The sequence below is a fragment of the Onychostoma macrolepis genome, chromosome 21 (genome assembly GCF_012432095.1).
Source record: "Onychostoma macrolepis isolate SWU-2019 chromosome 21, ASM1243209v1, whole genome shotgun sequence".
Lineage (NCBI taxonomy): Eukaryota > Metazoa > Chordata > Actinopteri > Cypriniformes > Cyprinidae > Onychostoma > Onychostoma macrolepis.
The window spans coordinates 13254015-13280950 of record NC_081175.1 but is presented as its reverse complement, the minus strand read 5'-3'; the positions used below and the strand labels follow the sequence as shown (position 1 = coordinate 13280950).

The 26936-nt window shown below is 39.0% G+C and overlaps 2 protein-coding genes across 3 annotated transcripts in view; one reads left to right on the top strand and one right to left on the bottom strand.

The window, feature by feature from the left end:
- pcxa (pyruvate carboxylase a) overlaps positions 1 to 26936 on the top strand; it is a 117170-nt gene that overhangs the window by 64273 nt on the left and 25961 nt on the right. The window contains exon 10 of the mRNA XM_058757338.1: positions 563 to 745. Within this exon, the coding sequence (XP_058613321.1) occupies positions 563 to 745 (183 nt within the window). The remainder of the gene's footprint in view (positions 1 to 562; positions 746 to 26936) is intronic.
- On the bottom strand, positions 16838 to 25672 carry lrfn4a (leucine rich repeat and fibronectin type III domain containing 4a). 2 transcript variants are annotated; one of them, XM_058757340.1, is made up of 5 exons: positions 25254 to 25672; positions 24237 to 24733; positions 23542 to 23695; positions 21376 to 23034; positions 16838 to 18362 (listed from the first exon to the last, which is right to left on the bottom strand). In XM_058757340.1, the coding sequence occupies exons 4-5, from the start codon at positions 23010 to 23012 to the stop codon at positions 17321 to 17323; spliced, it is 2679 nt and encodes an 892-aa protein (XP_058613323.1). In that variant the 5' UTR covers positions 23013 to 23034; positions 23542 to 23695; positions 24237 to 24733; positions 25254 to 25672; the 3' UTR covers positions 16838 to 17320. The 2 variants fall into 2 exon arrangements, with proteins under 2 accessions (XP_058613323.1, XP_058613322.1); XM_058757339.1 differs by lacking the exon at positions 23542 to 23695.

The window sequence follows — 26936 nt, the reverse complement described above, 5'->3', positions numbered from 1 at the left end:
GTATTTATTAATAAATTTTGTAATTTTTTTTAAATAAGAAAATTATTTCAAGAGCAGAAAATTTTGAGCTGGCTTTTCTGTAACACTTTATTAAAATACATAAATTAATAGCCAAAATTGTTGTTGTTATTATGTAATCATATTTTATATATTATATTTCTTATATAATGTAAAAAAAAAAATCTTTATTTTAGAGGTACAGGGAAAAATTAAGTAGCTGGAGTGGCTGTGAATTCTTCCAGTGTTGACAACTGTATTGATTATAATGGGTGTGATTAATTTAGTAAATCATGATGTGTCGGTTGCATCTGGTGTAAGTTACCTATAGACTGTTTTTAGTTATCTTAAATTACTTTTCCTCAAGTGTGAGAATAATGTGCAAAAATAAAACGTAAAGGTGTTAAGTCAAGGCAAAGCGTCAAAATATAAAAAGGGCACTTGCTGTGTACCATATCGTCTTTAGTATTAAATCCTGACTCTTTCAAGTGCAGTCCCTCCAGCATGTACAAGAAGATTAATCTAAATCTGTATTCTGACCATCCTTTTCTTTTCTCTTGGGCAGGTCTTTCGCAGTGGAGAGGGCATGGGTATCAGGCTGGACAGCGCGTCTGCTTTCCAGGGTGCTGTCATCTCCCCTCATTACGATTCCCTCCTGGTGAAAGTCATCGCCAGTGGAAAGGATCTGCCGGCGGCCTCTGCCAAAATGAGCCGAGCTTTAGCGGAGTTCCGCGTCCGGGGGGTCAAGGTAAGCCTTTTTTTCGACAACAGTGCTTGCATAAACGATCAGGGTCAGCATGAGTGCGATCAGTGAAGACCTTTGGAAATCGCTTCAGTTGCACATTTAAAGGTGCTGTGGCTTCAGAAATAAATTGAAATTGTGTGTGGTATTGTTATAGTGTGCCGGTCAAATAGATTTAAAAAAAATTTTTAGAGCAAATGTCATGCCTTCAGTCAATTCCTTTAGATAAAATGCAGTTTACCTCATGAATATTAATTATGTGACAGAATCTAATTAATATTCAGTATGCTCAGTAGTCCTCGCCCTCATATAATGCCAGCTACGCTCCTGGTCAGAGCACATAATGCCAAAAATGATAACTTCCTTTGAAAAGGCAAACATGACAGGAGCACGGGAAGCCTGACGTGACAAACTGAGACGGAGTAAGTGATCAGACGGGAAGTGGTTTATTTCCGTGACGGAACCTATGGATTCCCTTTCCCCCTGTTAAATGTGGTGTTCTTTTGAAACACATCTGAGCAGCAGACACTTCACGGTCTTGTCACCCGTCATGCTGACTGCCATCCGAGGCTCTGATCAGAACTTGAGTGAGCTGGAGCTAAAAACATTTCCATGTTGAAGATCTTGAGTTTGTTATTCCCTTTTTTTTAATCTCCCACACATAAACCTGAACATACTGGATGAGTCACGTTAGACCATAGATGGTAACATGCACGTATAATATGTATTTATCAGCATAATGTGATCAGAGTTGAAGTAATGGCACTAATGGCACTCTCGGATAAAGGGTGCAGACCTCACCATTTTCTGATGTGCCGCTTTCGGAGTAAGGGAGGGGTGCAGATGAGAGAAGTTGCCATGGAGTGTTTGCACTTAATCAGCCTGAATAAAATAAATGTGTTTACATAAACCATTAGGGAAGGAGCTTTTCTTGTAAGCATCTTCAGAAATTTGTTTTGGAGACTATTAAGAGAATCTATCTTTGTTTTGCTTGCTTTAATCGGAGAGTATTCGGAATGCTGCATTTTATTTGAGATGAAACAAGGATATAGACCGTAAAAACTAGTGAGCTGTCTATAAAGGGAAGGATTTAAAGAAATTGTTCACCCAAAAAATTCAAATTGTCAACTTTTACTCACCATCATGCATGGCATTAAGGTCCCTATTTTGTATGTTATAAAAGTTGTGGAAATTAGTCCTGTAATTTAGTGCTGCAGGGCTATTGCGTAACACTAAGATCATTGGCTTTCTCATTCACATCAATGTCAATATGTTTGAAGATGTCCAATCAAATTAAAGTAGGTGGGCTAAGCATGAATTCCAGACAATGGTTATAATGTGCGAAATATGACTTGATGTTTGACAGCTGTTTTACAATAGAAATGGTAAATAACTGGCAGAATTAATCAGGGATTCAAAACAACAAACTTTATCTAATTTCCCTATTTCGAATTGAAAATATATAATTTATGTGATTCATGTAATTCGTAATTGTCAATGTGATGAGACAAGAAACGCTAACAGAGCTGTTTACAGGATATTAGGTGTAAGATTAATAATGAATGTGCAGATATTGTGAGTGAATTTAATAAACTTTAGTTACATAGATTTCCTGATCGACTTTAGCAAATTCATTTCTAATATTCTAATAAAATGATTCATAAAACATACATGTAAATATCAGTGGACCAAATGTTTGCTTTCTTCACTGGCAGACAAAAATGAAAAGACTATTAATTAAAGTTCAGCTATGGGATACTGAGTGTAAAAGAAGGTGATTGAGATGAAAGAGAAAGAGCAGGTGATTATGGGTTTGGAACAACATTAGGGCGAGTCAGCGATTGACAGAATTGAGATTTTTGGGTCAACTAATCCTTTAAGGTATCAAAGGCATGTGACATGAAGAATGTTCCTAAATGCAGACTGACCCCTTTAATGATGACTATGAAGAGTTAATAATCATTCTAATTCTTTGAGAATAGGAAAGTCAACATTAGCCCCTTTCACGCACAGTCTTTACCATTGAGATATTATGCGTGAACGGGACCTTTTCAAAAATATTGGGTAATTCTTTCTTGCAATTTACCAGTATGAGAAGTTGTAACATTACCAGTAATGTGCTCTGTGTGAACGCAGAACGAGAGAACCTGTATGAGCACGTACAATGTCAGAATGTGCTGACGAATGAAGTCTGTTTTGGGCCAGTCATAAAATTCTTATGGAGATGACGTGATTACTCCAAGCTGTTTACAGTGAGCCCTGCTGAGTTTAATTAGTTTTTCTGTGTAAATATGCCCTAAATGGACACCGTTGCACTACGTCTCGCTGCTTTTTCAAAGTGTCACACTCAAGACCCAACCTTCTTTTCAATTCATCAGTGTTGCGGCTCTGCAACTGAATACTATTATGTGTATATCTCATGGTTATAAGAGCAAAAACACATTCTGTTTGATCATCCCCTTATGCCTGTCACTCAGACTTCAAAAATGTAGTCAAATTGGACAGATGTTGAAATTAAAGTGCTTTCTCTACTCATGTGGGCGAATGAAGACAACGGTGCAGCTTTTAAAGATGATTTCTGATGACTGACACATCACAGAATTTACCGGTATTTGGTGTTGATGTGTGAATGGTCTCTTACTGGTAAAAAGCCAGAACGCTGTTGCCTGTGTGAACAGCATATTTGTGTATTTACTGGTAAAGTAATTCTGGCAATTTTACAGTGATTAACCGGGATTGCTGTGTGAAAGGGGCTATTGACAGATTCCATCTGACTTTAAATAGCTTGAACATTTAAAGACGACGACAAAAAACAGAACATTACTGTGTGTTGGTGTGGCAACTAAGATAGTTATTGTTATTATCTTTATGATTATCATTCTTGGTGTGATCGAGCCTTTAGTCTGACTTCACAAAAAAACTAACTAAAGCATGTGCACTCTCAAAATAATGTGCAAAAATGGTACCCTTATGGGAACAACAGCTTGTCACTTGCTATTTAAAGATTCATAGTCGTAACAAAGGCGCATTTTACTGTTCTAAGATATGAAAACACACTGTGGGGTGGGGGTGGGGGGTGGTATGAGTGCGAAATCGCCCCAGTCACCAGCTGTTTTACCCCTAAAGGTACAATTTTTGCACTTTTTTTCTGACAGTGTACCTGACATTGACATTTCTAAGGACTTTTGTTTGTTTTAGTCTGACTGAAATTAAACTTTTTAAGTGCATGTAAACAGACTTCATTTTGAATTCTGTTTATGTAGGCAGCAAGGCAGCTCAATAGGTTTTGTGTGTGTGTGGTGTGAGGGGAGACAGATATATCCTGGTGCAGCTAAGCTTTGAAGAGTCGGCCGACAGGGAAGCTTTTAAAGCTCTGCATTTTTTTTGACCACTTCACTGTTCCTTCTAGCACATTCTCTCTCTCTCTCCCTCTCTCTCTCTGCGTAATCTCACTCCCATCTTGCCCTGTGCACAAATCTTAAAAATTGCTCCAACATGACTTTAAATACCTTTCAAGATGATTTTTTTTTCTCGCCGGGAAAGATCTGCTGTCCATTCGCTCGTGTTTCTCTCATCTAAATTCCCCCTAAGCCAGAGTAAAGTTTGTGACAGAACATCTCCGAAAATTGCCTTGCACCGACTCTGTCATTCCACCCCAATATTTCTCTTTCCGCCTCTCCGCACCTTGCGCTCTCTACAATCAGGAAAGTCCTCGATTACCCTGTGGGCCGCATTCTCAAGCATGACTAGAGAACCTGGCCTCGGAAGAATTCAGAGAATCACTTCAAGCTGCTAGGCGTCATGGCCGGAGTTTGAGCTGTGCCACGGCCTGCCTGTTTTTAATGAAGACTGATGAAGTGCGCTCCAGGATATGCGCGAAGTTCAAACCTCTCCTGCTGCCTTAATTTACAGGCTTCGTCTTCCTTCCACGTTTGATTAATCTCGCTCTCCTGTCTTCGCCGCATTAACACACCATGGTTTTTTCGCACGGTCGCTTACACTATTTTTCTGTCTCTCTTTTTTTTATCGCTTTCTCCCTTGCTCACTTGTTCCCATCGCTGTGCTCGGCAGGAGGGAGGCTGCTCTTCTCCTTTGGGGCTTGGGAGCTCCCTTGTTTTTATTAGGCATCTTCAAATAGCCAATTTATCTAGTACCGCCACCACAAGATTTAATTAACTCTTCAAATAATGGATTGTGGTTATGCCATCCATTTGCAGAGGTAGAATGGAGAACCAGTGTCTATCTGGCTCATTGGGTTTGTTGTTTGCCAGAGATCTGGATCAGGACTTGTAGACATCAGAAGTAGCAATGGAAGGCAACTACTAATTACTAATTTGTCTTTTAGGGGATTCTTTTATCCACAACGAGTTACTAGTGCACTGGCAGGGTGAAAGTGTGAGTTATGGGGTGTTTTGAGACATCTGACCCTCACAATTAAGGCCCAAAGGAATACAAGATGTTCTAGGAATCTTAGAAGTGCATATTTAAGTAAGTTTCAACAGCATACAACAGTTTCTAACAATGATTCTGAAGTTAGATTACAAGTTAGTTAGAATTAGATGAGACATGTTCGCATGAGGAGGTTACCATAGCAACAGCAGTCTGCTAGAGCAGTTTTTGTTAGGATCAGTTTCAGATGGTACATGAAAAAACAAGTACTCTCATTATTTATCACTTTGTTATAGAGTTGCACATCAGAAATATATCACCAAAACCAGTTGCGTGGGATGAACCTTAACTGACCGGTCCTAGAAAATTATTGACGGGTGTGTTTTGAATTTGAATCCAAAACCTTTTATTTACCAGGTAGATTAGTTTGTACACCCTATACAGGTATGTAGAGCTGGAATTTTGAAATGTCACTGTGGGTTGTGGTTGCTCAGGGCTGTAAACACTAGACAATAATTAGACACAGCCAAATTGTTCCCCTAATATTTGATGTTCTTGAGGCTGTTCTGCAGCACCTCATTATGTACTCATCTGTTTGTTGTTGACAGAATGTTTAAATGTTATGTTTTTGGACTGGTTAGCCTTAACTACGGTAGCCGAGAGAGCTCAACGTGCTGCAAATGGAAAAAAAAAAACACATGCAAATAGAAAAACACCAGCAAATTAAGAAAACATCTTCATCAGTTTGACAAGACGTGTCCTGCAAATACTCACAACGTGACCAAATACAGAAAAGCACTGCAAGTATTCAACACAACCAAGTAGAGAAACGTGCTGCAAATACGCTCAACACAAATACAGAAACACGCTGCAAATACTCACAACACAACCAAATACAGAAGCGTGCTGCAAATACTCACAGCACAACCAAATACAGAAACACGCTGCAAATACTCACAGCACAACCAAATACAGAAACACGCTGCAAATACTCACAACACAACCAAATACAGAAGCGTGCTGCAAATACTCACAGCACAACCAAATACAGAAACACGTTGCAAATACGCTCAACACAAATACAGAAGCGTGCTGCAAATACGCACAACAGAACCAAGTAGAGAAACGCACTTTGCAAATACGCTCAACACAATCAAATACAGAAGCGTGCTGCAAATACTCACAGCACAACCAAACACACAAACACACTGTAAATGTTTCAACCAAATGTTACCCTTGACCACAAAACCAGTTATAAGTAGCACGGGTATATTTGTAGCAATAGCCAACAATATATTGTTTGGGTCAAAATTATTGAATTTACTTTTATACCAAAAAATCATATTAAGTAAAGATCATATTCATTCATAATATGCATTGCTAAGGACTTAATTTGGACAAATTTAAAGGCAATTTTCTCAATATTTAGATTTTTTTTTTTTTTCAGTTCCAGTTTTTCAAACAGTTGTATCTCAGCTAAATATTGTCCTATCCTAAGAAATCATAAATACATCAATGTAAAGCTTATTTATTCAGCTTTCAGATGATGTATAAATCTCGATTTCAAAAAATTGACCCTTATCACTGGATTTGTGGTCTAGGGTCAAAAATACAGAAATGCGCTACAAATATTCACAACACAGCCAAATACAGAAACATGTTGCAAATATGCTCAACACAACCAAATACATAACCGTGCGGCAAATAGCTTTTTTGGATATTATTGGCCTAAATAAGCTGACGAAACACGATTACTATAACTTTGCAATGTTATGTAATCTGGCTAACTTACTAATTAACTAAATTTACTAACTTACTAATTAACTAAATTAACCATGGTTTTACTATTTAAAAAAAAAAAAAAAACTTGGTCACTATCGTTAAACCATGGTAACCATAAATTAACCAGATTTTGCTACATTAACCATAGTTTAACCATTGTATTTGTACTACTGTCGTTATACAAAGGGTAATCAATATGCCAAAAAACATGGTTACTACACTTACATACTTTGCTGGTTCTTTTTCTGTTTGCATTTGTTTTCTTAAGTTGCAGCACGATGAGCTGTCTCAGCCACCGTACTCAGCAGTCTAACAGTAAATGTCAAAATGACTGAGATGGCCAATAAAATCAAAGAGGTGGGCTTTACTCTTCATAAAGGCTGAAAATCCAGTGCACCATTTCAGTTTTGTCAGAGAAAGAATGCAAGTTGTAAAGAAGCAGCGAAACATTTAACAAATACAAAAATATGAGATGCAAACTACTCAACTTTTGTCAAATTTTCTTGTTTTGACTTTAGAAAATATTTACGTGAAACAGAAAAATATACAAAAATAATTGTGAATCTTGTATTTCATAATTGAATGTGATGAGACTTTTTAAGCTTTTTTGAGCTTTTTTAATAAGCATATTAGGCATATGATTAAGAGTGAAATATTAAAAAAAAAAATCCATTCAAATCCTTAATCCTCAAAGTATTGTTTAGCATGTGAAATGTAGTGGACAACTGCAAATCTGATGTACAAAACCCAATATTTTTCCTTGAGCTTTTTCTTCAGTGGCGAGAACGAGGTTAAAAGAATTTAGAGCATGCAAGGTTATAAGGAAATCATTTTTTTTATTATTATTAATTTCATTTCACTCCTGTTCTTTCACTCTCCTTCCTTTTTGAACCTCAGAAGCATTACTCAGATTCAGCAATATGATTCTTTCTTTTTTACCCCTGAAATATTAAGGCCCAATCCCAATTCTGTTTTATACCTCTTCCCCCAGTGTGTCAAGGGGTAGGGGTGAAAATATTCCCCTAAGAATTGGGACACCACTACTATACAGTCACACGTCATCTAGCTCCTACAATACACACACCTATACTGGTGTGCATTACAGCCTTACCTTTCTATGTTAATGAGCTGCTTACTGACACACACACACACACACACACATATATCGAGATCACGCAGCTCGCATATCCAGGTGCAAAGAAACTTGTCAACGAGGATAAAATCGCCGTTTTTGAAGTAAACTCACTCATTGTAAAGAGAGACGCACAGACGCACTTACACGCAACTTTCATCACTCTCTCTCTCTTTCTTTGGTAATATTTGAGAAAAGGGTTTAGCGATTTTTCTAATTATTGGGGGGACTAGCCCCCCTCAATGTCTATGGTGGTTATCGCTGCGATCAGACATGAAAATATGTTGTGGCTCTATCGTGCAGTAATTATTTTTGCAAACATTTCTTTGAATAACATGACCGTAAATATTAACTCACGATTGAATGTAACATAAAACAAAGGATTATTTTCAAAAATGCTTACATTTGTTTCTTTTTGTTCACTCGGGCAGACATGTTGCCGCTGTAGCTGGTTTAAGCTCATACTCCTTCATTTGAAGTGTGGTCCCAAAATAACTTTGTTTGAAGGGCTAAGGGGTAGAAATGGGATTGGGCCTAAAATGTATTTTGGTCAGAATGTCTTAATAATAGCTTGTTTTTCTGTAAATATGATGTATTTTGATCCTGTATGCCTGTGCCTATACACTTAGTTAGTGGTCCGCCACAGTCTCTAGCTATTAAAAAACCCTCACATTCAAGCTCTGTAACACCATGGGTAGCTCTTGCATGTTGTGAATTGCTTTGTTGGCCATTTGTAGAAAACTTCAAATGCTAAGAACAGAATTCTGGACAGATGTTTAAAGAAACAGGCTGTTTCTTTTAGAAATAATCCAAATTAGAAACCGCAGGGCATAGCAAGAGGCGAAACGATTGGAGCCAAGGCTACGTTCCTGGTTCTAACAGTTCTCTGTGATTTAAATAAAAGCCTGAATGTTTCATTATGTTTTCTAGCATTGTCCTGCTGGCTTTGAAAAGGCCCCTGCTGAGCAAGCCAAGTTTTATGTAGATCTAAAAGTCATCGCTATGTTCGCTGAACATTTAGTTCTTTTAGTGTCTTCCTCCCATGCCTTGCCGTTTGCTTTTTGTCTTTTTTATTTGGAGTGCCTCTTTCATTCTTGTGTTTGCAGTGTCTCCTCTCTGTGAGGGCTGCTTTTATATGATATCAGGATATGTTCATCACTGTCAGGAAGTTGAGCCGTGTCAAGAGCCCGGAGGCCGTATCGAATGAGGGTAGAAGCTGCGGTGAGTGAAAGACATTGTGAGAATAGGGGAGAGTGTGTCTGCATGAAGGCATCAGAAGAAGACTGATGGAAGCTGACAAACATTAAGAACCCTAGAGAGAAAGAGGGTGTATGCAGTAAGAAAAAAAAACAGGAGAAGCTCTCTCGCTCCTAAGTAAATATGTGAAATTGAATGAGGACGCAAACTCAAATACACCATCCTGTTCTCCCTGGAGAGCCACGGTCATGAGTCTGAAGTGTGTTTGTCCTTTCACAGTCATCATGGCCTTTTCCCCTTCTATCACAGTAGAGATGTACTTCTTAAGTATGAGGCACTTTCCATGAATATGGTACAAAATAAGGACCGAAACTCTTAAAAGCATGTTTTTCTTTGTCAACAAATTGTTAACATCAAGAGTTCAAACTAATGTCAGATGATCTATTTTATTTTCTGTTCAATTCCTTTGACGTTTATTATTTTGATGGTTTTAAATCTCCTGTTATAATCGGTGAAGCTATATATACATATATTTTATATATACATAGTAATAACATATAGTTATATATAGTAATAATAATCGTCTCTCTATTATCAGAGGCATCAGGCACAGGCGATATGTCTGACTATCGTCGATACACAATACTATCGTCGATCGGCATAGCCCTAGTTCATAGTTGTTAATTAACATATGGCAATTTATGGTATTAAGTTCAAGAAAAATTTATAGTTTAATAATTTTACTTTTACATTTGGGTACCAGGCTTGAGCGGTTCATCTTGATGAATACAGTCAGTGCCACAGTTTGTGTAAAAATTGTAGATTTGCTACTTTACCACTTTTACCATCATCCTGTAGAAAGGGTCAAAATTTTTGGGTTTTGCAATGTTAATGTTTGGGTTTTGCAAGTGTTTTCTATTGGTGATAAATCAAGCAGTAACACAGTTGTGACCGATACTATATTTTTGTTCTTTTAAATGAGTTAATGAGTTAAAGGATTAGTTGACTTTGAGAAATAAAAATGTCCTGATAATTTACTCACCCCCATGTCTTCCAAAATGTTCATGTCTTTCCTTCTTCATTTGAAAAGAAACTAAGGTTTTTGAGGAAAACATTCCTGGATTTTTCTCCATAGAGTGGACTTCAGTAGGGATCAATGGGTTTAAGGTCCAAATTGCAGTTTCAATACAGTTTAAAATGGCTCTACATGATCCCAGCCAAGGAATAAGAGTCTTATCTATCGAAACAATAGGTCATTTAAAAAAAGAAAAAAAGAAATTTATATATTGTGTAGATCCCTACACGTGAAGCTGCATTGAAACTGTAATTTGGACCTTCAACCCATTGATCCCCACTGAAGTCCACTATATGGAGAAAAATTTCCTCAAACTTAATTTCTATGCAACTGAAGAAAGAAAGACATGAACATCTTGGTAAATTATCAGGAATATTTTTTTCTGGAAGTGAACTAATCCTTTAACGAAAAAGCTCTTTTTTAACAACAAATAATAATAATAAATCAGTTTAATCTATTTCAAATAAAATATATTTCTATTTGAATATATTTTAAAATGTAATTTATTCCTATGATTGCACAGCTGAATTTTCAGTACCCATTACTCCAGTCTTTAGTGTCACATGATCCATCAAACAAACAAAAGATCTTACAAAACCCAAACCTTTGAGCAGTAGTGTATCTGGTATATCTAACAGCAAACATAGGATTTGTGCCTCTATTGCTTAAAAAACAAATTAACATTTACCTTAATTTGTACCCTGTTTATGATGGTATTGTCATTGACTTCTGGTTAAAAATAAAAAATAAAAATAAAGGCTGAAGTATGAACGCTCCACTGGATGTTCACATAGCTCCTTTATACTCCGTTGGTTACAGAGCCAATGAGCCTTCTACTGGCCATAAAAGAGAGTAATTGATCTTTACCTACAGCATCACGTGACCCTCATCTGTGCAGCACAGCACCATATAATCGATATCTAGCCTTACTTGGATGAAGACAATAGTTTTGAGATCACTTTGTAGGGATGTAACGATTAACCGCGAGCCGGTTGAAAATGGTTTAAAATATGTGACTATTCAAATCGGTTGAGATGCCAAACAAATCACGATACAATTGGAGTAGGAGTTTATAAGAATGTATCTCTGAGGGGAACGGACTGTCTTTAGAAAAGTTTACGTGGTATTTTCTTTTCATCTTGCCTCTGAACGATGCATATTAAAGTTCATAAGTGCAGCTCTGCTTTGTTTACAGCGGTAACCCAGGAAACACTGTGTAGCATTGCTGTTCATAAGCCCCACCTGCTGGCAGAGAGTGAATTTGCGTCTTATTCAGCTCGTCTGCTGTTTCGTTCAGATAGTTTTATGTAGTACAGTGGACTTATGAAGCCCATCTCAATGTGTCTGTGTCAGTTTTAGCTTCTAGTTGATTATGAGGCAGTGCAGTTTTCTAACAGATCGCAGGCCATGTCGTGTAAGTGTTGTTTCTGTCGGCTTCTCTCATCATTACTGCTGAACAATCCCTTCTAACGGCCTAGAGGTGTTCTCGTCAGAACCAGCCAGGTGCCTCCAGCTAGATGCTACTTTTCTCCCATGAGGATGCTGTTTCTGGTATCAGGTTGTCGTCACTTATAATCCTCAAGAAACTGCTTTTGGTTCTGACACTTTTCCTCAAAATTGCTGGTTATTATTGGTTCATCACTGAGAAATAGAAACAAGGGTGGACAAGTACACTGATTTTTTTAATTATTTTTTTTTCATCAGTATTTTTGTGCCTTTTTCTTATTGTGAAAAGATATAAAAGGTCTTTAAAAAAGGCCAATTTAATTATAGCAATTTTGTGAGAATTATGAAGTTGTCCAACTGGGAAAAAAATGTATGTAATTCAGTATATATTTTCTGACAGTAATATACACTACTGTTCAAAAGTTAGTTTTTTAAGAAAATAATACTTTTGAGCAGGATGCATTAAATTTATCAAAAGTGACAGTAAAGTCATTTGTGTGAACCCCCACAAAGATGAACCATGAGAAAAAGTCTCTGATAAGAGTGAAGTTTTCCTACTCCGTATCTAAAGAATCCAGAAGGCATGTTATTGGGGATTATGGGAAAGCAAGACCAGTATATGAGATACAGAAGCAAAGGCGCACAGCTGGAGATGCCATGTGAATTACAAGTCCTTTGGACTAGTTGAGAGTATGTATACACCAGGATCTAAAAATCTGCGGCACGTTCAATCTCCCACTCGACTTCATGAAACATAAAGAAGGTGCTCACAGGAGAACAGAATCAAAGGTTGATGAACAAAGAGCCTGCGTGAATAGAACACAGACCCCTCACAACCTAAGAGATATTAGTTAATGCTTTTTCAAAGTCCTGGCTAGCGGCACTAGCAGCTGAGGTCTGTTATGAATGAGAAATCTCGCTACTGATGAAGAGAGCGTTACTTACAGTGAGAGCGAATACACCCTGGGGGAACCCGGGAGGGCCGAGGGAGCTGACAGCTTGAACCTCCAACTGTAAAGTTCCTGTCAGGCTCCCACACTCACCCTGTCCCGATGGGAAGAGTGGTGGGCCTTGAGAAGATTGGGAAAGGAGGAAATGAAGGAGAGAGCAGGCAGAGGTTTCTGGGTATTTCTTTGCTGGCAGGGGGTATAAGAGAAGAGGTGGTTGAAGAGTCACGGAGGTGGTGCTCTTCTGAAAGCTGTGTCTCTTTTGTCCTCTTTTCCTCTCACACTTCTCCGCCCTGCTTAAATTGACGGAAAAGCAGGAACATCATGACCTGCAGGCGAAGAGAGAGGTGAGCAAGTCAAAATGCAGACTTTGTGCTTGGTGTTAGGATTCTGAGAAGAGAGTCCTGACAGCAGGGGAGAATCAGAGGAACATACATACTGTACACTTGAGATTGAATCATTTGTCTATATTTGAGCACAGAACTTGCTGTGAGCTGGTCCTTTTTCCTAACATTATCGAGCAACATTAGGAACCTTTTTTATTTCTGTAGTTATTTGTGCACTTTTTTTTTTCTTATTTTGCTTTCATTTGATCTTTTTCTAAGTTTTACTTGTTTATGTTGTAGGTTTTATTTTATTATTATTATTATTTAATTATTTTTTTTAATTATGCAGCATTTTGGGTAAACAATTACATTAGCAACCAATTTTTGCAACCAAATAGCAAGCATTTTTTTTTTTTTTAAAGTGCTTTCATTTCGTCTCCTTGAATGTGAGGACTTGCCTTTTTCTTGTTTTTGTTAAAATGAAATGGCATCAGCAACCATTTTATTTCTATAATGTGTTATTTTTGTCAAAAATAATATTCAGCAGTTTTGAAATTGCATTTTTAAATTAATTGTTTAATTTGTATTTTAATTGTGCAGCATTTTGGGAAAACATGAAAAGACATTTAGCAACCCGTTTTAGTAAAACAGAATATTAAAGAATTGTTTTTCCATTTTCTTTTTCGTCTTTTTGTATATGAGGATTTGCTCAGGTTTTCTCTTTTACACAGTATTTTACTGTAAATCCTATCAGTGAAAATGACTAAATGAAGCCATTTCATTTCACACACATACTAAAAGTTCATTGCACTTTAATAGAGAAGTTTTTTTATTTAAAGGGGTCATGACATGATCAATCAAATTTGCCTTGATCTTTTGGCATATAAGAGGTCTTTTATATCATCATTTCATCATTTTGATGAAATATCTTGCACGTTACTTTTTTTTTGGAGTAATGCAATAAGACCAGGGAATGTGCATGCTGTTACAAAAATGTGTTGTTAAATGCACTGTAAGTCACCTCTTATAAAAATAAAATAAAATCAATAAATTGCAAGCTGTCCCAATTAACTGCTTTTTTAAATTTTTTTAATTCATACATTTTTAATTACGGAATAGATCACTCAAAAATACAAATGCTGTTATTTTTATTCTGTTTAAATATTTTAAATTACATTTTTTTGAGTGGACTGTCTCTTAAAGAACTTCATTTGTATGAGGACTGCATCTAACCCTCACTGTGAATACTTTAATTGTGAACCATCATGCGCTTTGTGGTGGATGCCCATAGTAAAGTAAGTTAGAGTTTGACACTCAAAGGACTAAAGTTGCTTAGGCTGCGTTTTTTGTGCATTGCACTAGCTATCGTCTTGTCAAGACTCACAGGAGAGAGAGAGAGAGGCGGTAAAGCTCAGAGGCTGCAGCTGCAGTGGAGTCGTCACAGCCAGAGAGAACAGGCCAGCTCTGTCTGCATCACTGCTCCTGCATGCATGATCGGCTAACCACCTATGTGCCAATCAGAAGGATTTAATTGGGTAAAAAAGGGCAGAATGTCGCCTGTAGCAATCATAAGGAACCGTTCCATCATCTCCTCCACCTCCTCCTCCCTGTGCTGCCCACACTTGTCTTCCGTGCAGTAGGAGTTTTGTGCTCTTTGTGGAGTGTGTAAAGACATTTATGCACTCTAGGGGTGCTTTGGAAATAAAAAGCATGCTCATGATTTTAGACATCACACTCTGACAACAAAAGCGCCTGTAAAAATGAGACCATGCGATTAGTACATGCTGTTCCTGACTGGAACTAGATATCAAATCTGTGTGAAACTGTGCTTTTTTCTGGTAGTTTTTGCAGTCTGCTAGGTCTTATGACAATCACTTTTTCCCTGTGATTATGATTTTTTTTTCTTTCATCCTTTTTTTCTTTCCTTATTCTTTCATCTTCCCCCACCTTTTTTTTTAAATGAGGCAGGACCTCAGCATAGTGTGTGTAGCTCTGTTCCAAGCTCCTAGTGAGCTACTGTATCTATGGACCCTACTAGAAAAACCCACTTAAACCAGTCTAAGCTGGTCTTAGCTGGTCTGACTGGGAGAACAGCTGGTCACCCAGCTAAACCTCATCTTGGCCAGGCTGGAAAACAAGCTAGACCACTGGTTCTTATAAGAAATATAGTAAAAATAAATATTGACATTTTAAAATAATTGTTTTCTATTTTAATATAATTTAACAGATAATTTATTCCTGTGATGGCGAAGCTGAATTTTCAGCAGCCAGAACTGCAGAATCGTCAGGTTCTTATTATTGTAAAAAGCTGTTTTTTTTTTGCTTAATATATTTGTGGAAACTGTAATACATGTTTTCAGGATTCTTTGAGTAGAAAGTTTGAAAGAACACCGTTTATTTGAAATAGAAATATTTGTAACACTATAAATGCCTTGCCTGTCCTCTTTTAATCTATTTTAGCTTTTGAATGGTAGTTTGAATGACGGTTTCTACAAATAAAAATTTTGCGCAGCACAATTGTTTTTTAACGTCGATGATGATAAATGTTTGTTGAGCACCAAATCAGCATATTAGGTCAACTTCTGAAGGATCATATGACACTGAAGACTGGAGAAATTATGCTGAAAATTTACCTTTGCCATTACATTCAATTAAAATACTAATAAATAACAATTCTTTTCATTTGTAGTAATATTTCACAATAATACTGCTTTTACTGTATTTTATCAAATAAATGCACCTTACTGAGCCCTCTTCAGTATTCTGCTCACTAGGTTTTATAAAAGAGCATGTATTGATTAAAAAATGATACACATACACATTATTTCTCCATATCATTATATCTTGGCTACAACCTGAGCTTCAAAGACCATTTGCGATATACATTGTAACAAAGCGCTTAGCATAACACACAGACCAGGCAGACAGGAAACCTCCCCCAACTGCGCCACTGTCCTCTTTTTCTGGTCCACACCTTCACCCCTACCTTTTTCCTTTCATCTCAGTCCTGTTTTTCTCCTCCTCTTCTGTCGGCTGTTATATAAAATGGTCTTCAGTGGGCTTGACACAAAAGAAATAAAGAAACATAACTGGAAATAACAAGTTTCATCTTGAAGCCTTCGCTCATATAACACGTTACTTATTTTGAGGTCTTGCGGATGAACAGACCTTGTTGTTGTTGTTGTTGCTGCTTATTATCTGCAATTAAATTTCCAGTTAAGTTAGCTGATCTAGAATTAGTACAGTAGAGACATTAAGCTGATTATATTATCTGACATTATAATCAGGTTTTTTTGGGGTGCTGTATATGCCATGCTGCCAGTCAACTGCAGCGCTCTTGTTTTTTGATTCAAAGCATTGTGCCATATGGCTTTTTATTCCAGCTTCTCTTAAGCAATTAACCTTGGAGCTATCATATCAGATTGATCTCAATTAGAGCTTCATTACAGCTTCATTCCACAATACAGAATATCATTTTTACAGAACAGCTTTTTATTATTTTTATGACTCTGGAAAAAGGCTGATCAGACAAGAACAATTATGACTATTCAGACCACTGTTGAATGACATTTGAACAAATGGTTTCCCCGTTTTAAACACCAGTGTGTTGAAGTGTTCTGTGAGTCCCCCTTCCATTATTCAATTAATTGAAAAACATATTCACCAAAAAAAAATAAAAAAATGGAAAAAACTTTACAGCATATTTATATACGTTCCCTCATTAGAGGGTCCAGACATGTTGTGCTTCTTCGCAGCAGTTGAATTTCGACAGATAATGCATTCCCTCTTTGGGTTTGAATAGTGTTTTTTTTTTTTGTTTTTTTATTTATTTTTTTTTCTTCTTTCTATTTTTGTAATATTTACCCCTTTAGTTCAGCTCCTCATTAGCATTCAAATAATGTTTCTTCTGCATAAAGTAGCGGCTGATTTATTCAATAATTTATTAATTGGTTAATTAATCTTGTTGAAACAGATGCTTTAGGTTGTAATCCCCCATGCCTTGGGCCTGTCGTAAAAAAAAACAAGCCTGTCCTTGAATTCTTATTTCTTCAAATCCTACTTGTCATTCTTTGTCTTCACATAATTTGATTTTGAGCCTTGTTGTGTTGTGGGAAATAATGACGGTCATAAAATAATAGCCAATCCTTTGTGTCAGGAGCATTATTCTCATCAATCCTGCCCTCCCCTAATAATTAGTTTTCATCTCGTTTTTATAGTTGCCTTATTTGTTCGTATCAGACTTTCCTAAATGTCACCCACCCATATGTGGAGTCTTTTTTTCACTATCTACACCACGCTTTCCTCCAGGTCTCTTGGATTGACGGTCATGCTACTGTTTGAGTTTGAAGTTGAGTTGGAGTTGGAGTTGGAGGAGTTGTTGGAAGCGAAGGCATGTAGATAGTTCTGCGTTAGGCCGTGGCCGTACTGCTCGCTGCTACCCGTGCTGGATGTGCTGGTGGTGGAGGCACAGTGGACAAGCATGCCGTGTAGGGACTGGCTACGTCGGGTCCAGATGACGCTCAGACGCTTGGCGTAGCTGTAACACGTAGTGGTGGTGATTTCACCCACATCAAAAGAGCAGCTACGTTTGGTCTTGAGTGCCTGCCTCAAGTCTGAGCCTCCTTCCCTTCCATCATCTCCATCTTGTGTCACTGCAAGCGAGGCCAAGACTTGTCTGTCCACGTCTCTGTCTTTCTCCAGAGACTTCCTCTGCTTGAGCCTACCTGCTCGCTTTTGTGTCGGCGTGGGCAGTGTGTTACTTGGGGAATAATAGAGTGTCAATCTCTCACTTTCTGGTGTGAGAGGACTAAAACATTTTTCCCTCACTGCCCCGTCTCCCCTATCGCATGTGCCACGGTGTGGCTCCGGGCTCTGTTTAGGTTTTGGGAGAGAGCTGGGCTTGGGTTTGTCTTTTGTTCTTTGGGCCAAGAGTCCGTTTGGCAACGCTACCATCATCATACTGTTGTTTCCGTTCGTCTGGGCGTAAACATCCACCCCTTTGGCTGGAAAGAACTTGCCCGGCCTGTTGGCATCGTCCCGACACTCTCCGCAGACGCGATGGCGCACCATCATGGCCACGGTGAAGACCAGAAGGGTTACTACCACCACGCCACCCACCATCACTGTCAACGTGCCGCCCAGGAAGTGAGCGTGCAGAGAACGACATTCTGGATAATCCTCTTTAGTGCTGAACTGGATGCAGCCCAGCACCTTTGTAGTAGCCAAGGAGGAGATGCCATCATCGAATATGGCCAAGACGCACAGGCTGTAGTCTGCTCCTGACACCAAGTTTTTCAGCAGGAAACTATTACTGGTTGGAGGCAGAATTCTGAGACCAAATAGAAAAAGAAGAGAACATTTGATAAATTAAACATCATATCAAGGAAATATCCAGACAGAAATGCATCAAGCACAACAAAGTGAGCTTTAGAAGCTCAGATTTGTAGTGTAAATGGCTTAAATCAATACCCTGCTATGAAGTGGTTTCTAGAAATGAGCAAATTAAGAATAAACTGCGGATGTTGTGTATGCGGCAGTCTGACAAGCGATGAAGCATTTTTACATTAAAGCTAAGAGGGTGCCGACATGCTGCTTGCCTGAAGGTCTCCTGCCCACACTAGTCTTTACAATCTGCCATCTCTGGCAGAAACAGTGTCCATACAGTACTCTTTAATAGACTTCATTGACTGTGTCCTGCGCATTTGCTTTGGCTGCTTGGTATATATGTCTGTAATGAAAATGCTTTGGATGGCTACACCTGATTCAAGTCCTTAAATTCACTTTACTTTGAGAGGTAATTGGTGGTTACAGCAGATGGACCTTGAACAATTTTCAATCTCCTTTGCACTAGATTCAATAAGCTATTCGCCGCCTTTCTTTTCAGATTCAAGAATCTTTTGTTGAGGTTCGTCAATTGTATTAATTAATTTATTTATTTATCTTTCCTTGAGTTTCCACCTCAGTAAAAAGAACTGTGGTGTTATTGAATACGTGCTGCACTGTAAGGAATCAAAGACATTTGAATTCACATTCATGTAGACTTCTCTTATTTTTGAGCTCAGTGTGTCATTGTATATCAGTGAGACATTTGCATGGTTATCTGCATATTAAATTTCAAATTCTTATGGATGATTTGAATTACAAGCCTTACAGGAAACATGTCTTAATGATCTGATGTTAATGAAGCCTTAGTTGTTTCTTTATGAATGGTGTTGGCCAGTGATTTTGAAAACGAATTATGCAAAATTCTCCCATTATTTCCATAGGGTGATTTTGCATTTTTAGATCAGTTCAGGCCAAAATGTATGCTAGTGATTTTTCTAGTTCTTGTTTTAACATGAACAGTTTTCCCATCTTTATATTAAATGAACGGTATATGAAGTAGTGTCTTGCTGCAACCATGATGTTTGATTTAAAAAAAAAAAAAAGAAAAGAAAACAAAAAACTGAGAAACAAAATTGTTTTCTGTGGTTATTGACATTATGCCACAAATGCTGTCAATAGAGTTTAACTTGTATTGAATGTGGAGCGTCTCTTGAATGTGGAAAAATATCTAGGAAAAAGTCTATCTATCTAGTTTAGCAATGCACTCAAGGTGGCCAGTCAATGTGCATTAATGTCTGTCTTCTGGCCTAGAGTAGCTTACTGTGTTTACTCTTACGGATTCCTGCATGTTGATGGGAATAGCTGTAGTAACAAGTCCATTATGAAGATGCCTGGCCTCCCACTCATGCACTTCTCTGCCTGCCATCACTCAGCAACTGCTGCTGCTACTTCTACCCTCATCCCCCTCTCTTCAACCCATCCTCCTGTATCTATATATATATATTTCTCTCCTTGTCATCCAAACATGCCCTTCACCTTCACCATTTATTATTGATCCCAATCCCTGGAAATCTCACTGCTCCTTTCTTTTGTTAAGCCTCTCAATGTATGTCCTTACCATGCAAGAATAGGTTCTTCTGTGCATGTGCATTGAATATGTTTCAACTCTCTTCAATGTTATTGAGTTGAAGAGCCTCTAGTAAGGTTGTAAAGGGAAAGGAAAAGGTAATGAAAAGGAAGAGTGAGATAAACAAATCAAATCGTAAAATAAAGGCTACCATGAAGGAATTTCTGTTTTCATGTCTGTAATAGGATATTTGCATGCAGACTAGGGCTGCACGATATATTGCATGCGATTGTCATGCGCATCTCGTCAGTAAAGCCGGTTCCGTGATTAGCGTTAAATCTCCATCACCTGTTTTCAAATGGAGCGCCATTTAATACACAGAGCCTTAGTTCACCGACAAGCTACGCAATTCGTGCTCAGAATCGCAGATGAATCACCTGCGACATTGAATGTGATATTGCATAGCTTGTCAGTGATCTACGGCTCTGTGTATTAAATGGCGCTCCATTTGAAAACAGGTGATGGAGATTTAACGTTAATCACGGAACCGGCTTTACTGACGAGATGCGCATGACAATCGCACGCAATATATCATGCAGCCCTAATGCAAACTATGTTGTTTGTGCATCCAAATACTGCTGCACATTATGCAAAAAGTATGTATTCTTGATCAGTAGTTGAACAATACCCAGATGATGTACAGCGTTTGATGAGATTCTGAAGTGTGCAAACAGTGGACACTTCACTATCCCATGAGAGAACACGAGCTGAAGAACCATCAGACTTGAAAGACGATAAAAAGCCAGGTGGCTTCTTTAAGTACTGGTTGTACAGAGAAAATTTATTTTGATTTTGATATTTATTTGGCTGCTAATTTAACAACAGTTTTCTTGTTTGTTTGTTTGTTTTTTTGTGTAAAAGAACCAAGCCAACCACTACTGACTTCTACCACCTGTCTTAAGAAGAGTTGGTGTAAGCAACTCCCACAGCCCTTCCCTTGTGACCTACCCCATCTTTCTGTCCCCTTTCTCTCTCCATTTAGATCCATTTCATTCTTCCTGATTCATTGTGACACCATCTTTAAATGTGTAGGTTTTGCCCTTTTAAAGGGTCCATCCTGTTTTCCCCAGAGTCAGCAGGTCCTCTCGCTCCACTGCTCTGCTTTCTTTACCCCTCCCTGGCTATAAATAGCTGCCTGTATCTCTTTTAGCCTCATGGCTCAACTTGAATCTTCCATCCGCTTTGGGCTGTCTCTGTTTCTTTTGGCCTTATCCTTCCATCAATATCTGAAGCCTATAATCCATGAACATGAGCACCAAGGGTGTTTACATTGAAACGCATGAAAACCAAATGCTTGAAACGCATGAAAACCAAACACTAAAAACCAAGTCGTCATTTTCTCTTTTTTTGTCAAAAGTGCTGCAACAATACAGAAACAAGATATCCTTACCTGTAAACAAGTGCGTCATCAGCTGTGCTGTTGTACTGGATCTGATACATCCACACCAAGAAAGGCATTGAAGATCGACTCATTTTCCAGCGAATCTGTGCTGAATTGGATGTCACACCTAGAACTCCTACCAGGGTGTCGGTTCCTCCATTACTGCTTCCACTTCCTCTTTCTCCAGTATCTCCTTTGCCTCCGGTGGCATTCCGTACAGTCACTACACCAGTCCCTGCCCCTTCAACCCCTCCACGGCCACTACTAATATCAGAGGATCCAGGGTCTCTGTGGTTGATAAGAGTTATTGTACCATTCCCTCTGTGAGGAAGAGGGATGATCTTCAAGTCTACCAGAGCTGTGGATTCCCCTGCAGCATTGATGGCAATGCATGTATAGGTGCCATCATCTCTAGCACGGGTCACCAAAAAATCCAGTGTGCCATTATAGTATGAGCGAATGCGACTAGAGTTGGCCACAATACGGTCATCTGGTGACACCCAATGAATGACTGGCTCAGGGTCACCAATGGCTCGACATTTAAGGGTGGCTCTTTGGCCCTCCAACACCCACAGCTTGTTGGTATTACGGGTGATCAGTGGAGGCTCACACGTGAACTCTTCCTCTGGAATGGACCAGAAGTATCGACCCGCCAGATGAGTAGGTGTGGCACACGTCTCCATGTCGTCTTCCCGAATCAGTCGTCGTAGCCACAACAGCTCACAGTTGCAGTGCAGGGGATTCCCCCCAAAGTTAAGGCTGGTGATTGAATTGTAAGGTGTTGGACTGACAACCCCAATCTGGGATCTGGAAAACAGTGGATCAGGGGGAAGAGTCTGCAATCTGTTGGAGGTCATATCCAGTCGGGACAGTTTATAGAGCTCACTGAAAGAACCCTCAGCAATCTGGTCTATTAGATTGTGATCTAGATTTAAGGTGTGCAGGCTAGCCATATTCTGAATAGATTCCCAAGGAACCCTGCGAAGGTTATTGTAGGAAAGATCCAGATCCTCCAGAGTTAGTAGAAAGTCATCAAAAGCATCCGCCGAAACATCTGTGAGCTGATTGTTGTTGATGATGAGATGCTGAAGGTTAATAAGACCTGTCAGATCCTGAGGCCCCACCACTGTGATACGGTTGGTGTCCAGGTGAAGCGAACGCAGACTCTCCAGATCAGCAAAGGCCAGTGGTTTCAGAGCATGTATGGTGTTGCGTGACAATGTCAGGTCAACTAGTCCTGTCATATTGGCAAAGTCTGCACCTCCCACTTCCAGGATGTAGTTGTCAGCAAGACGCAGCTCCACGGTGCGGCGATCAATGTTTGGTGGCACAAAAAGAAGACCTTTATTCACACACAGTGTGCTCAGAGACTCTGATAAGTTCCGACACACGCAGTGGATGGGGCAGATGGACACCATGCCCCATGTCTCCCCTGCCAACACACCTTGTCCACTCCGCAGCAGTATGGAGCTGAGGAGACCCAGCCAGAAAATTGTTGACTGTAGCATGGGACTGGGGCGGACACTTGTTGTGCTGACAGGGATAGATGAAGCAGGACATCTCCTTGGTTGGATCCATTTCAAGCTCTCCTGTTCTTGCAACAGACTGGTTCCTCTAGATGGACTCCCTGGTTCTGTGCGTGGCATGGTAACCAGGTTGTCCACAGACCTGTGTAAAGAGAACAAACATTAGAGGCTTCAACTCAGAACCGGGAGAAGTTAAGCACTTTCTGTCTCCTTCAGTCCTAAGCCTGCTTGTCCGTTCACTAATCCCCTGCACAAATGCGGTTATCCATTAATTGCCACTGAGACTTGGTGTTATGCCTAGTCATTCATCCAGTATAAGCTTACTTCATCTTACAGTGTATCAAAGAGGAGCTAATCGTGAGCCGATCTACCAGTGTCCATTGCTTCAGATTAATGGTGTACCTGCAATCCTTTGTCAGTTGTTTAGATTTCAAGGCATTTATCATGTGCCCAGCAAGTGCAGCAGGAACTTTAAACTTTTCCCCTGGTTTGTGAGTGAAAGAGAGACTCGATTTGGCTGCCAGGGACAAGCACCAAGATGATCAGTCACATTCTAAGTGATGAATGCCTTGGCTGTCTTCTCATCGCAGATGTGAGATTATGTGGCTGTTGTTGTGGCTGTGTGTGCAGACAAAGTGTATCTATTTACCCAAGTCTTATGTCCTTCTGTTTGTTCTCCTCCCTGCTCTCCTACAGGGGTCTGATTACTCCATTAACCTGATACATAACTGTCTGTGTGTGTCGCACACACGGATAGGACTGCTCCAAACAACCAGTGCAATGACAGTAGGGAGCGACACGAGCTGCAACGAGTGTGTAAATGAATTTTAATTGATTTCACAAGAGCGAAACCCTGTGATATCCAATGCACAATTGTCCTTAAACATTTGCAAATGCTTGACTTAATTAGTCCATCAGTCACCGTCAACAAATGCTGCAATGTTATGCTGATGATTCTATTTGTTGTTTATGTGATTTTGGCCTGTTCATTTCAGTCTTACATAATTGCTCCAGTATGACATTCGCAAAGCAGTTTTAAAAACAAGAGTGTGTGTGTGTGTGTGCAAGTGAGAAAGGGAAAGATGAAGAGATAAGATGGGGCAGCGTAGGGAGTTGTGTTATATCCTATAAATAACCATGTGCAATTGGCTCAAAGCTGTATGTGTGCAAATTTGCTATAAAGAATGAATACCCAGTGGAATTCATATTCATTGTGCTGAATTTGGAATTACACACTGTACATATCCTGCAAACAATTGACAAACCTCATGAGCTTCTTCCTGCCAGCAGTAGAATATTTTGTGCATGGAGGGAAAGGAGAAAAATTACTGTCATTTTTCATACCTGTTGTGTCTGTTTCATCAAGATTTAAAATGGTTTCCAATCCTTTCAGTTCTTTTATAGACAAACTGCCCAGCTAGTCCCATCATTGCTTCAGATGAAAATCCAGAGGGAAACACTGAAATACTCAGATGTGCCAAGGGTCAATTGGTTCCACATAGTGAATCGCCGAAAATCACGATGATGTGAATTTGATCTGTGGTCAAATGGATGACTTACTGACAGTCACATCCTCACTGCCTTGCCATTCTTTTCTTCGCCATGAGTCACTGCCCCGTTTCCATAATCCTTAGTGAACCTCAGTTAAATGGAATTGGGTATGTCTGGATTGTTTTTTTTCTTGATTTTCATTGTTTCCTGTTTCATCCAAAATTCTCCTTTATTTCACAGCATTATTAAAGTCAGATTCCAGTGAAAGCTTGTTTTATTCAAATCTTCTTTTATTTGCAAAGGCGCTTCCAGTAGCAAGTGGCTTCCAATCCATTTCATCTCTGAGTGAACTGCCAAAAGAAACACACATCTCTCTTAATTAATATTTAACTACTATTAAAAGCTCACAATCCTTTTTTTTATCATCAGCCTCTTTTTGTTCTCTCATTTCTCTTGCATGGACCTTTAGCTCAGATGCCACATCTATAAGTGGAAAGCATGCTGTGTATCGTTCATGTCTGTTTGCTGATGTCGGCATCTTACACTATTGAGGATCCTAAATTAATTGATTCTTCCTGTAAACTGGCGCATTAAAGCAAATAATCCAATTAGACCTGCTTTCAAGCAGACCCCGTGGGTCTGACTGAGCCAAATATGTGTGTATGTGTGTGCACACACTCTTGTCTAGATGGACTAGAAATCTATACACTCAATTTCACTGCATGATTCCCTCTTTATTGTTTTCTCTCTAATCCACCCTGAACTGTTGTGGTCTTTCTACTGTCTTAACTCCTTATCTCCTTATCTCTGTCTCCACTCCTCCTCAATCTCTCCTAAATACCTAAAGAGTGAAGGCAAACATATACCAACCTTTTTTATTTCCAAATTCCTGCTTCCGTCCGTCCAAGAGATCTGCTGCCCTTCCAGGGGTCCCTTTCCCTCTACATCCTCTCAGGTTCCTCAGGGAGGGATTTTTGGTAGCATCCTCACCCCTCGTTTCTCTCCCCACTGCTTCTTTTGTTTTTACTTTTGCGAACGGTCCAGGGAAACCCTGCCCTCAAAGTAGGAAACCATCACCTACAGGCACGAAGAACCTTCTTATAACTGTGCGGTTGAGTCCCCACCGATGTTGCTTATTGCCATCAATCAATGCCTTGTTTTTGCTTTTTCGTTCCTGCTCTGTATTCTCCAACTGTTCGAGTCTGTGATTTGTTGGTTCTGATGCAGAGAGCAAGTCGATGCGAGTGCAAGCGTTTGCGACTGCAATGTGTCTGCTACAGCAAGGGCAGAGTGAGCGGGAGGGAGGGAAGAGAGAACGAGAGAGAGAGAGAGAGAGAGAGAGAGGGAGGAGAGAGTGGCAGAGCCTGAAGCAGTCTTGGCTCTCGGTATGAGGGGAGAGACGAAATGCAAGGGTAAAAATGGCAGAATGGGAGTGCATTGGCTGACTGGGGTGGGAGGTTGGATCTAGAGAGGAATTGCCCAAAGCTTTGTCCCTCTGACAGTACATTTTTAACAGCAGGGCACCATCAGTCAGCAGACACACTAAGAACTTTTGTCACCAGTTCTCCCACAGAGTCGATTTTCATCTTCTGAAAATGCTAATTCATTCTATATCATTAAAAATGGATAAGAGTTGCTGATTTTGAGAGATGCATGGGTTGTTGGAGGTGGGCAACAAAGGGTATTCTTATGCCCTTGACAGGATATGACATGGGTCCAACCCTATCCCCAAAACAGCTTTGTTGACTACATATAAGTATATACCTTAAAATGAGTGAAAAAATTCATAAATGCATAAACTTTCAAATATGAATGAAAACAGTAACGCCTTTGACAGTAATGTTCAGTTTGTTAACATTAATGTATTACTGTAGGTATTATTAACTAATAATGGCTTTTATTACTTATAATATAAAAATGTTATGTACTATGTTTTTAAATCATTAACATTCGTAATACATGACCTAATGTTAACTTGAAATGTTAAAATGTATTAGTATAATAGTTTGGGGTCTGTCAGATTTTTTAAAAGATGTTTCATACTTGCCAAGGCTGCATTAATTTGATCAAAAATACTTAAAAACAGTAATGCTGTTTTAAATGCTATCATTTCTGTTTTAATATATTTTAAAATGTAATTTTGTTCCTATGAGGGCAAAGCTGAATTTTTCAGAATTCTTTGATGAATGGAAAGTTCAAAAGTACAGCATTCATTCAAAATATAAATCTTCTGTAACATTATAACTGTTTTTGCTGTCACTTTTAATCAATTTAATGCATCCTTAAAAGCATCAAAAAATAAAAAGTAAAAAAGAAACCCTACTGATCCAAAACTTTTGAATGGTATTGTATGCAGGAACAATCCTTATTAATAAATGCCTAAAAAGTATTGCTCATTGTAGCTGTTGCATTAAATAATGTTAACAAAATGAATCTTGTTGTAAAGTGTTAGCCTAAAAACAATGTCTTGGTCCAGTGTTATGACACTTCTTGTTGATGCAAGCGGTCACGGTTCAAAGCCCACTGTCTGTACCAAATCATGAGAGAGCCGTT